General features: G+C 31.6%; 1 protein-coding gene across 1 annotated transcript; it reads left to right on the top strand.

Annotated features, from left to right (window-relative positions):
- Positions 1 to 11704: 11704 nt before the first annotated feature.
- Positions 11705 to 12313, top strand: LOC122504322 (KRAB-A domain-containing protein 2-like). The gene has a single exon (XM_043615383.1). The coding sequence runs from the start codon at positions 11705 to 11707 to the stop codon at positions 12311 to 12313; it is 609 nt and encodes a 202-aa protein (XP_043471318.1).
- The last annotated feature ends 1217 nt before the right edge of the window (positions 12314 to 13530 follow it).

The following is a 13530-nucleotide window of genomic DNA, read 5'->3' on the forward strand; positions in this document are numbered from 1 at the left end:
TTTTACAATTATGAACTAAAGCTTCTACTTTATGACGTTATTTGTAGTACAGTCAGGTCTCCAAACTGTAACATTATAATGGTAAACAATAATAAGCCAGTACCGGATATATTTCGATGACCAATGAAAATAAAAAAAATCTCAATTTTTTCTTATTTATTTATTCCTACATGTTCACACAATCATAACACTGAACAAACACACATGTTAACCCCTTCACAGTGCATGACGTCTATAGAGGCAAAAATAATTCGTGCCACCAATGTGTATGACCACTATAGCGGCATCTAAAAGGAAAATCTCTGTAATAAATGAAATATGAATATCAATGAATATTCTAAAGTTTTTGAGGTCGCTGAATCCGAATCTTTGATCGACATTTTGAAATTTTGATTAAATATTTGATTCAGCGACCCCAAAAACATAAAATATAATGATATCAGGTATTAAAAGCAATAAAGAAAATTTAGCACATTGTCACGAAAACTTTACTTTGACTACACTGCTAAGGGGTTAAAAATACTTTTTCAACCAATCAACTGGTCACAATCTCAATCCTAACATTAACGCATAACTAACACTAATTCGCACGCTATGAATCTACTTTCTCATCGTCCTTATATTTTGAACGGAACAATTATTTACCGCTTGTGGGGAAAAGTGCGATATTTTGAAATTTAATAGAGTATCAGTACTCACTCCAAATCGTTGTGGATGTATTAAAAAAGTACAGTATTGGTTTGTGTTTTTTTTTAAGTTCTAAATATAAATCATATCAGAATATGAAAATCAATTAGCTTCTCTTTGATCATTATTATTAAGTTTCTGTTAGGCAGCATTAAGTGGCATTAAATTGTAATTATTTATATATGATGCAATACTTTTCAATGCAAAGTATTCTGAATAGTTTCTCCGTTTTAAAAATTATGAATTAATTAATATTATTAATACTTTTTAATGGCGTTACAAAAACCAAATTTTGTGAACCAGAACCTAACTCACCGAAGTCTTATACGCTGACCACTATGCTCTGCCTACATGGGAATATGTAAAATGAAATGTATATAAAAATTGCAATTGTCGGGCCAACTATGGTCCAGATTTTAGCCTACCAAAAATTTTCAATCTCTTTAACTATAAGTTTCTCAAAGTTTTGACAACTATCGGGACAACCAAGAAATTTTAAGTCATTTTAACTACGTTCACCTGAGTTGTGTCAATAACCGTCGAGCCAAACATAGCCCGGATTTTATCAAACCAAAAAGTTTAAGTCGTTTAAACCACAAACAAAAAATATACGTCTTTTGAACTCCAAAAGTTTTGTCAACCATCAAGCCAACCTTAGCCTAGAGTGTAGCCAACCAAGAAATTTTAAGTCAATTAAACTACGTTCACCAGAGTTTTGTCAATCGTTGGGCCAACCATTGCCCAAAGTTTGGTCAACCAAATTAGAAAATTATTATTATTCTGCAATTTAAATATGAGTGTGTGTGTTTGGATATTTTTATCCACATAAATTTAAATACAATAAGAACGAGAAATTGCTTTTTTAAATTTGAAAGATATAGCAAAATGAATACATATACGTTTCATAACCGATGCGCTTTTGAATAAATTACTCGAAACTATTTTAAAAATATAGTTCACATCAGAGTGTCCAATGTGGTGAGAATTAGATGCAAATATACTCTCTTATCTCAAAAACCACATACATATATACTTACATACATTGATGAGTATATACCAGAAACATAAGGTAGCAATTTTATATGCTTTGACCGGCATAAATATGCGAGATTATGGAGCTTGACACGCATTGGCATAAGCTGCGAAATTTTTTCTTGTTTTTTTCTCATAAGAGAATATGCCGAAACAATCTCTTTGGACTTCGTGGTTTACTCAAACTGACGCGTTTTACGTCATATAAATTGTTCACAGACAAACGATTTTATACGAGTTCCATAAAAATACAGTTATTTAATCAACATATCTGTGGAAATTATAAAAAAATCTTAATCCTTTAATGTTTTAATCGATATATTGTTTACACTGAGAGAAAAGAATAATTTTGGTAAACATTTTTTCTAAGATTATTTGTAGTTAGTTTATTATTTGGTGTTAATATTTTTATTTGTAAACTTAGCAATTTTATTAGTTGACTCATCTACTTTTTTTGTTGGTCTACCTATTTAATTATTTACGTTAGTAACTAAATGGCTAGAGTTACTAACTAAATAGTAACAGTAACTAATAAAAATTGGCTACGACATTATTATACTTATCAAATAGTATAGTCACAACTATTCATTTATCTCAGTGTAGCAAAAAGGAGAATTGAATGAATTTTTTCGTTTATCTTTCTCAGTTTGTTTAATTATTTTTTTCCTTAAAAATTATGTTCATCTTTAGCAATATACATTAGTGAATTATGCAAAAAGTATGATTGAAGATATTAATAGTGACTTTATCTCTCTTTTGGGAGATTTTCACTTTTTCATTGAAATTCTAAAAAGAGATTAAATGCATTTTAATAGTAATTAACGGTTACAGGAAAGGCTCTCAATTAGTCAATTAGTTACGATTCCGTAGTCCCACGTACAATTCCGCGAAGTGGCTTCTTTCAATCCCATTCAGACCAAGCGTATACCTGAATGAAAGAGCGCAAAGCCGTTATATTCTGCGAAGATCAACACACGAAGCAGGTTGATTATTCAGGGCGTTTAAAAAATAGTTTATGATTTCAATTAAACTCTTTAATGTAAAGTTGTGAACATATATACATATATATATATATATATATATATATATATATATATATATATATATATATATACATACACGGAAAAAAAGGTTTGGTTCGAAAAACCGAAATTTCGTTTCTGTCAACCAAACTGGATGGTTGACTATGGACTGACCAAACTCAGCGTTTGCTGCAACCAAACTAGTTTGGTTGCACGAAGTTCGGTTCATACAACTAAACTGTTCGTTTCGAAATAACATTCGAAGTTGGGTTGTGTGAAACAAACAATTTGGTTAAAACAAACCAACTTATAAATATTTTTTGCTTGAAAAAAATTAAAAAATGTAAAATTTAATAGTTTTTAGAAATTATATTTTTTTCGTGACGCTTGGTTTCAGAACCAAAGACTTGAAACGTGAACGAGATACTGCGAAATAACGGAAAACTTAAAAGATTAACACTGGTCGAAATGCCTTTTATATTTTCCGATATTTTACGAAAAGGGCCGAAGTTAAAAACTATTTAAAAAAAAGATCCCTAAGTTGTTTGGAAATTTGTAAGGGTACTTGAACTTTTCCTCGGAGAGGATCAGATTCATGGTCCAACATGTGGTCTCCATACGGCAAAACACTAATAAATTCCTTTCCAATATTTTTCTCTGGATTCTTTATTGCAAGGATAAAGACATTTTTTATGTGACAAAAGATTTTGAGAAACTTGTCTTAAATAAAATTAAAATTTTTTTAAATTAAAATTTTAAAACAGTTTATAACATAAAAAACTTACTGTAATTATTATTAACAATCTGAAATATTTTTGTTTTAATGAAGATAACTTTAAATTAAATTTATAGTAAAAAAATTAACTAAAGTATTAAATTTTATTCATTGTCAGTAATTATTAGTAGAATTTCCTTTTAATAAAATAATTGATTTTTAATTATATTGCTTTCTCATGGAAAACGAACATATTAGGGAACAATCTATTGTTATTCTATAAAAAGTTATTGATATTTTACAATTGTTACATTTTGAAAAACCTTAGTCTTTTTGTGTATTAAAAAAATCTTTATGTAGCTTTAAAATTAACATAACTAACCGAAAGTTAAAAATAAAATAAAATTAAAATAAAATGTTTTGGTGTTTTCAGTTCTTATGAAATTAAGTTTAGATATATATCATTAAAATTATAATTACTGATAATAATAATACTATATATATATATATATATATATATATATATATATATAAAAAAAGACTTCTTTATTAAAAAAATTTTAATTGCTGCAACAATAAGCAATCGAAATTTTCTAAGTTCGCATTTGAAAAAGTGGGGATTGTCACAGTTCGGTCACTGTAACCCGAGGGTTTGGTTCGAGTAACCTATTCTGTCCTAACCAAACGGTTCAGGTTGATACAACCAAACTGCGTAGGTTGAAATAACCATTCCCTTTGTTTCTAACAACCTATCTAGCATTAACCATACTCAGTTTGGTTATCAGAAATAAACCATTTTTTTCCGTGTAAGTGAAAATATAAGTAAGAAATTATTTTTTTAAAGTGGACGAAAGGTAATATATATATATGTATAATTGATACACGAAACACAGAAACAGAAATTAGTTTCTGACTTCCGACCTGGCCCCGAATCGGTAAATTTTAGTGGACTCGACCAGGATAGGTCTGGTTGCCCCAAGAAAATACGGGTAAAAATAAACTTCGTACTAAACTTATCATCAATGTTAATTCAATTACTTAAAACGGTAGTTTTTGAGAAAGCATTTGAACTACCCAGGTAGAAAATTCACCTCAGAACAGCTACATTATGTTTCTGGTATATATAATTATATATATACTCATAAATGTAAGTATATGTATGTAATTTTTGAGTATAAGAGAGTATATGTCCATCTGATTCGCACCACATCGCACGGAAAAATGAGGTTTGGTTCGAAAAACCGAAAATACGTTTCGGTCAACCAAACTGGATGGTTGACTATGGACTGACCAAACTCAGCGTTTGCTGTGACCAAATTAGTTTGGTTGCACGGAGTTCGGTTCATACAACCAAACTGTTCGTTTGGAAATACCATTCGAAATTGGGTTGTGTGAAACAAACAATTTGGTTAAAACTACCAAACTTTATAAATTTTTTTTGCTTGAAAAAAATTTAAAAATGTAAAATTTAATAGTTTTCAGAGGAAATTAAAAATTCTTAGATTTAAATAGAAAAGTTTTTATTTTTAAACTAAAGATTCACTTTTTTATGAAATACATCTTTTTTTTTGCTTAGGGAATTTTGGGAAATCTGCCTACAGATACCTTGGATTCCGCACTCCAAGGTTATGTGGGGTTGGTATAAAAAATAAATTAAATCAAAATTGTTTAACAAGCTGGCGACCTACTGCCAGCCCCGACCCACTAAAACCCGTAACCCTTCTTTTGAAGCCCTTTACCCACCCTCGGAACTGTCGTAAGACTTTAGCCTTCGAGGGCGGCGCTCCAACTCTGTCGCTATTGGGACTTTGTTCTTTTCCTGCGGTTCTCCTGCGTCAATAGTTAAAATTTAAAACTATTTTAATGTAGAAGAATAAAGGAACAAATGTTAAAAAGTGTTTAAAGTTAAAAGACAAAATTGTAAACGGACATAAAAAACATAAATTAATCAATTAAACATATGTGACATTCCACGAGAAAAGGGACCTTATTTACTCTTGTCATAAGGTCCCTTTTCTCGTGGAACGTCACATATATGTGACCGGGTCTGAGAAAAGGGACCTACTTAACAAAATCAACTTTTCGAGAAAAACGCGTTTAAAGTTTTCTATCCAAATAAATTAGATTTCTTGAAACATTTTACATTTGAAATCAACATGATGAGTGTTCTTTATGTATTTTTTATGCTGAATCCGATTTTCATGGTTAAATAATTGTTCAAACAACCCTGTAATTGTTATAAACAATTTACACTGCAAAAGTCAAATTGTGGAATTTTCAAAATTAATTGAAAAGACTTCCGGATGTCCTAGAGGTCTGAAATTTTGTATGCAAGTTCAGAACTAATACAATAATGAATAATTCTGAACTCTACAATAGTCTATAGTTGTTTTTTGACTTGCACAACCAGGTTGCCGATGACGGGCATACTTGGGGATCATCTTCGAGGAATTAAGTCGAATTTTTTGTAAATGGTTTAGGCATTCAATTTAAGATTTAGGGTAAATATTCTTGACACTTAGACAACCAAGAGTAATTTTTGTCTTAAAATTACTTATATTTTCATAAAAAAAATTTAAAGAAATTTTTTTTTTAATTTGTTTAAACCATTGCAAAATTTTTTTTTAACAATCGGGACTGATTGCATTGTATTTCTAGGACCTTAAACTATAATAAACCATCATAAAAAAATCGATTTTTGGTAAGTAGGTCCCTTTTCTCAGACCCGGTCACATATGTATTAAGGTCAAAAGGTAAAATTGTAAAAGGACAAGTTAAATAAAAACACAAATAAATCAAATAAAAGAATGAATAAACAAATATATAAAAGTTAGAAGAATAAAAATGTAAAAAGACAGTTAAAAAACCACAAAAAAATAAATAAATAATTTAAATAAATAAAATAAATTATTAGCTCCTTTTAATACTTCTTATTTGCTTTTAGTTCTTGCGAGAGTCTTCTTCGCCTCCTCAAGGGTCGTCCTGAAGACTCCGCGTCCTCCGCTGCCTGCAATATGGGTGGTTGACACCTTATTGCCAAACTTTTCCTTGCACAAAAAGCAACTTGGGCTCTTCTTACAGTTGGAAAACCTGTGACCGGCTTCGCCGCACTTAAAGCACGCAGTCGATCTGTCCACCTTGTGGCATTTCGCTCCAATATTACCGTATCCCAAGCATCGATGACACCGGACGACCATTACTCTTTTTTTAATTGGGCAACACATAAGACCAATTTTTACGTGTCCCAATTTCTCCAGCCTGTTCGCCTCTTCCGGGTTGGTGACTACAACCGCGAGCTTCATCCCTCGGCGGTTGGGTCCTAAGACCGTCACTTTCCTGCATCATGGCTTTCCTATCGCTTCCGACAACACTTGTTGCACCTCGGCTTCTTGGGTAAAGCAATCCAAATAACGGATATCGAGTGTAACTTTTCGATCCAACGACTGCACCTTACCCATTCTTCCAACTGCTTTGGTGACCTCAGCGGTGAAAGCGCCCTTGTCGGATCCTCCTCTGATCTTAATCAGAAGGTCTCCCGTCTTTGTAACTTTTGCTGCTACTATTCTCGTAAGGCAGTCGTCCGGGTTGACCTCTTTGCGAAGTTTACCCAGAACGTCAGCATACGTTAATCCTTGACCGACTCGGATTAGAACTGCTGATCTTTTTGACCCCATTCTTTCCATTTAAGGAATCTTTGGATCTGGTACTTCCGTTTCCATTGGAGGAGCTTCCTCCTTTTTCCTCTTATCGGTTTGGGTTTGAGTCTCCCCTAGACTGTCACCCTCTCGCTTCCGTTTTTGAGCATCTCTTAGGACGCTTTTGAGATTACGCTTATAGGAACGCTCTCTCTGCGGCTGCGACATGCTTTACTTTTGCCTCTTTCAACAGGACTTCGATGGCTCTGAGTCCATCTTTTACCGTCCTGTTGACATTCTTCTGAATGTCGCAAGATTTCATCATCTTTGCGACCTCCAACTCCATTTTGTCGAGGCAAGTCACCTCCTCCTTTCTGAGCCGCGAGCATATCTCGCGAGTCTCTTCTATCGCCTCGTCGTCTACTCCTGAGTGAATAGCGCTGTGTACGGTCTTTCCGCTACTGCAGCTTGACACACTTAGAAGGCTCGACGCGCTTCCCTTTCTTATTCTTTCTCCTTCCACGATGTTCTGTGGATCTAATCTTTCCACGATCACTCGTGGCACTGCAAGAAATTGTGCTCCCCACAATCCGCGCGCACTTGAGCATCAGTCTTGGGACCGATGGTGAGACTTTCCGTTTCCGGCCTGTTCACATGGGGTACCTTCTTTGAATTTTGTGAATCCATTCTTTCTTGCTGTTTGGTTGCTCTTTAGTGAAAAGCCCCGCCACCACGGCAAGGTCTACCGAACATATCCATGATGCCAGTCGTGTCTGGCAGCGGGACCACTTCTCCCAGCACATCAAAAAAATCAATGATGTTTGGCAGTGGACCCGCTTCTCCCAGCACATCTAAGACATCAATGATGTTCGGCAGTGGACAACGAGCGGCGGAGATGAAATACATCTTAGGCTAACATATATCTTTTCCATTCATAAAAATATTTAAAATACATGGAAGAGGACTTAATAAATTATTTATTAAAATACATTGATAATTACTACCTTCAAATTTGTCAATATATATTTCAAATCCGCATTTTTGAAGAAGCTGTTTATACTCCATCTCACGTAATCACTTTTTAGATAATATATATTTGATAATTTTTATTTATTTAACTTTGGACTTGTTAAAGTTAAATCAATTTCTACTCAATGCACAAAAATACAATTTTTAAAACAAACATTAATTTTGAAGAAACACTTATTACTGCACTGAGAAATTATATTTTTTCCATGACGCTTGGTTTTAGAACCAAAGACTTTAAACGTAAACGAGATACTCCGAAATAACTGAAAATTTGAAGATTAACACTAGTCGAAATGCTTTTTATATTTTCTGATATTTTACGAAAAGGGCCGAAGTTAAAAACTATTAAAAAAAAATATCCCTAAGTTGTTTGGAAATTAGTAAGGCTACTTGAACTTTTCCTCGGAGAGGATCAGATTCATAAGGTCCAACATGTGGTCTCCATACAGCGAAACACTAATAAATTCCTTTCCAATATTTTTCTCTGGATTCTTTATTGCAAGGATAAAGACATTTTTTATGTAACAAAAGATTTTGAGAAACTTGTCTTAAATAAAATTAAAAATTTTTTAAATTAAAATTTTAAAACAGTTTATAATATTATAAAACTTACTGCAATTATTATTAACAATCTGAAATATTTTTGATGTGAACTATCTTTAACCCTCCTGCGTACCGTGACGAGTATACTCGTCCAAACTAAGTTGTTACCAAATACGCGAGGACGAGTATACTCGTCCAAATATTTTTTCTCATAACTTTAAAACAAATTAACTTTAACACAAGAGACAAAGTGCAACTTACAGTGTAAGGTTCATAGTTAATGATACATACATAATAAAGTCTCTAATTAAAGTATTTGTTAATAAACAAAGTATTAAATATTTGTTATAAACAGTAGAGGATAGGTCATAAAATAAAAGTTGGAAATACATACTTCTCTTAAAAAATTGTTTGATTTTAATGAAACTTGGTATCTCAAGGGTTTTTGGAGTTGCTGATTAAGAATCTGATGCCAAATTAAAAAAATCAAAAATGGCAGATCCAATATGGCGGATGAGTTTTTAAAAAATTCATCCAAATTTCTTGAAAATTTATAATTAGATCCAATATGGCGGATAAAATTTTCAAAAATTTATCCAAATTTCTTAAAAATTTATAATCGGGGGTTTTTGAGGTCGCTGATTACGAATCTAAGGTCATATTTAAAAATTTCAAAATGGCGGATCCAATATGGCGGATAAATTTTAAAAAAATTGTTTGATTTCAATGAAACTTGGTATCTAGGGGTTTTTGGGGTCGCTGATTACAAATCTGAGGTCAGATTTTTAAATCTCAAAATGGCAATATAAGAATATTCTATAAATTTAACAATTCTTTAATTGTTTAAACAAATAATTGTTGTTATGTACTAACTTTTCATAAAAAATATCTAGAAACATGCAGCTTTTTTCTAATTTTGCAATTAACTAAGCTGAGTAATATTAAATTTAGGTTTTTCATAAATTTAACGATTCTTTAATTGTTTAAACAAATAATGTTGTTATTAACTAACTTTTTACAAAAACATCTAGAAACATGCAATTTTTTTTCCAATTTTACAATTAACTAAGCTAAGTAATATTACATGAAGATTCTTCATAAATTGAACGATTCTTTAATTGTTTAAACAAATAATGTTGTTATTTACTAACTTTTTACAAAAAACATCTAAAAGCATGCAATTTTTTCTAATTTTGCAATTAACTAAGCTAAGTAATATTACATGAAGATTCTTCATAAATTGAACGATTCTTTAATTGTTTAAACAAATAATGTTGTTATTTACTAACTTTTTACAAAAAACATCTAAAAGCATGCAATTTTTTCTAATTTTGCAATTAACTAATTTAAATAAAATACCTTCAATTTTGCAATTAACAAACATGAATCTTACAAAAATACTGATCTTGTTAACTTTTAAAATTTGGAAAAAGCTTGTTTCTAAGTATTTTGTGCAAGGAGTTAATCAACATCTATAATTATTTGTTTAAATATGTGTTTAATTGTTAAATTTATAAAACATTATTATGTAGTACTACTCAACTTAGGAAGTCTAAAAAATGCACATTGTTTCATATAACAGAGACGTAGTTTATGAAGGACTTGTAAAATACCAACATATCTATAACAAATCTAAAATATTTTTAAAACTGGCGGCCATATTGGCTCTGATCTTCTGTATTTTTAAAATCTGATCTCAGCTTCGTAATAAGTGACCTCAAAAAACCCTAGACACCAAGTTTCATTAAATTTTTTTAATAAACCCAAAAATTTTTTTTAAAATTCGTCCGCCATATTGGTTCCGCCATTTTTAATTTTTCTAATTTGACCTTAAATTCGTAATCAGCGACCTCAAAAAACCCCGATTAAAAATTTTCAAGAAATTTGGATGAATTTTTTTAAAAACTCATCCGCCATATTGGATCCGCAATTTTGAATTTTTTAAATCTGACCTCAGATTCGCAATCAGCGACCCCAAAAACCTCTAGATACCAAGTTTCATTACAATCAACCAATTTTTTAAAAATTCATCCGCCATATTGGATCCGCTATTTTGAATTTTTTAAATTTGACCTCAGATTCGTAATCAGCGACCCCAAAAACCCCTAGGTACCAATTTGTAGAAAAATCCAACAGTGTGAAAAATTTGTGCAATTGGATATTTTCCTTAATATGAAACCAGTAGATATGCAAATTAGAGAAAGAGAGAAACCAGAGCCGGCGTTACTGGCGCCGTTACCCAGACGTTACCTTTTGTGTTTCAATTATAAAAGTATATATATATATATATATATATATATATATATATATATATATATATATATATATATATATATATATATATATATATATATATATGTTGTGGTCAAAGTCCGGAGTGAGGGCAATCCGCGGAATGCCCGGGCACTTCGCAGTTTGCCCAGGCTGTTTTGGGCAAAGTCCGAAATGCTGATTTATTTCGGGCTTTGACACAGTTCCTGCCGGGCAATCTGCGAAGTGCCCAAGCAGCCGTGGGCAATGTCACCAAAATCGTTTCTTATTAATAAAAAATTTTTATTTTTATTAAAATACAGTTTTTAATTGTTTAAAATGTTGGAAATGTAATTCTTTAAGCATCCACTAAATTAAATTTAAAATTTATTAATTATCTTTTTCATATAAAATACGAAATCATGATATTATAGGCTTGTTTGTATTCCTTCTTTTGTATTTAGCATCTATTTGATTGCTGTGTATTGTTTTTGAAATATAAAGAAAAACGTCATCTTTTTGTCTATCCAATTTATGAATAAAATTGATTTGATTTTCGAGACTTATTTTGAATTATCGTCAGTATAATTATTGACGAGACAAGCGAAGGTGCTTAAAATAAAACTAATATTATAATCATGAGTGACACAGTAGTAATTAATAGTGAGGCCGTTGATAATTTAAATGAAAAAGAGAAAATGAAAGAAAATTTTTATGAAAGTATAGTGGATGAGTGCAAGAATAGTAACTCTTTTCTTATAGACTCGGTGGAAAAATACAATGATTTATTAATGGAAGTGGAAGAAGCCAAAAGAAAAACGAAAAAATCATCTCTTGATTATAGACGCCTAAACCGTTTCGAAGTGTTATGCATCGGAGGATGTAAAAAATTAATTAAGCCAGTGATTGATGAATCAGCGGACATTAAATATTATGTGACGAAGTGTGAACTGTTTAATGTTATGTACGATGCGCATATAAATTGTGGTCATGGTGGTCGTAATAGAATGGAAAAAGCACTATTAGCAAAGTACGCAAATATTTGCAGAAAAATTATAGTTAAATTTATTAATCTTTGTGTGGTTTGTGAAAAAAAGAAAAATCACCCTAAAAAAGGACTCGTCGTTAAACCATTATTATTTAGAGAAATAAATCTCAGAGCACAAGTAGATCTCATTGACATGCAGACTTGTAAAGATGGGGACTACAAGTTCATTCTCAATTACCAGGATCATTTGTCAAAATTTCTCATTCTTCGTCCCTTAAAAACAAAAACTGCCGAGGAAGTTGCGCATTGCTTGTTAGACATATTTTGCACTTTGGGAACACCGTCAGTTTTACAATCTGATAACGGTCGAGAATTTGTCAATCGTGTAATCGAAGCGTTGAGAGAGATGTGACCAGATTTGTCCATTGTTCATGGAAAACCCAGGCACTCGCAGAGTCAAGGAAGCATCGAACGGGCAAATCAGGACGTGGAAAATATGTTGGTCGCGTGGATGGAAGACAACAATTCTAAAAAGTGGAGTGAAGGTCTGAGATTTTGTCAACTCCAAAAAAATAACGCCTATCATCGGGGAATTCAACAAACTCCTTTTGAAGCTATGTTTGGTAAGTATTTAAAATGGAAATTTTTTTATAAAAATAAAATTACTAAAAGTAATTATTTTCATTCATAACATATTTATTATTTATTTTCATAGGAAGGAGAGCACACATCGGCATCTAATCTATTCCAGACTCCATGAAGTTTATCTTGCGAACAGAAGAAGATTTGCAAAATATTTTAGAAAATAATAATAACATCGAAGAGAACTTGAAGGCCGTAAGAGAAGAAAATGTGGATGATTTGACACTTCCGGAAATTCACATATGTCCTATTTGCGAAAAAGAAACTACAGGTGCACATAAATGTAGACTGTGCGATAGATATGTGCATACTATTTGTGGAGTTAGTTCACCTAAAGATGAAGGATTCGGGTCTCAGATTTTGTGTATTCTTTGCTCTAATAAAATTAATATGTCCAAGAATAAAAACAAGGCAATAGAAGGGCTTTCAATACAGGCTGATGAAATGAAGGAAGCTTCCAATAAAAAGTTTTGCAGCATTGAAGTTGGAACTTCAGTAAGAATACCAATTCCTTCCGTCGACAAGGGCAAAGGTGATTTGCGAAATTTAATTGGAATTGTAATGGAGGTAACGACAGACGGTTTATATAAAATAGGCACTCGCCACGGCATAATTCGTTCCTTGTATTCCCGAAATCAATTTTCTCCGTGTGAAGAAAAATTTTTAAAATTGACAGAAATCCCACAAAAAATGGTTTCAGTTCGACATATTAATGGTGAGGAGTCACAATTTGGACTACAAGGATTTGTTAAATGCAATTGCACAAAAAAATGTATCAGTATGGCTTGCAAGTTTAAAAAAAATAATGTTATGTGCAATTCCAAATGCCATAATTCCAATCCTTGTGCCAATAAATAATTTTTTTTTCAATTTCAATAACAATTTTTAATTTTAAACGCAAAACATTTGTTTGTAGTAATTTTTGAATAATTTTGTATATTGTGAATTTAATAAAATATCTTCGATGCAGAAATTTTATCATATTTT

This window comes from Leptopilina heterotoma, unplaced genomic scaffold (genome assembly GCF_015476425.1).
Source record: "Leptopilina heterotoma isolate Lh14 unplaced genomic scaffold, ASM1547642v1 Lhet_29, whole genome shotgun sequence".
NCBI classification, from domain to species: Eukaryota; Metazoa; Arthropoda; class Insecta; order Hymenoptera; family Figitidae; genus Leptopilina; species Leptopilina heterotoma.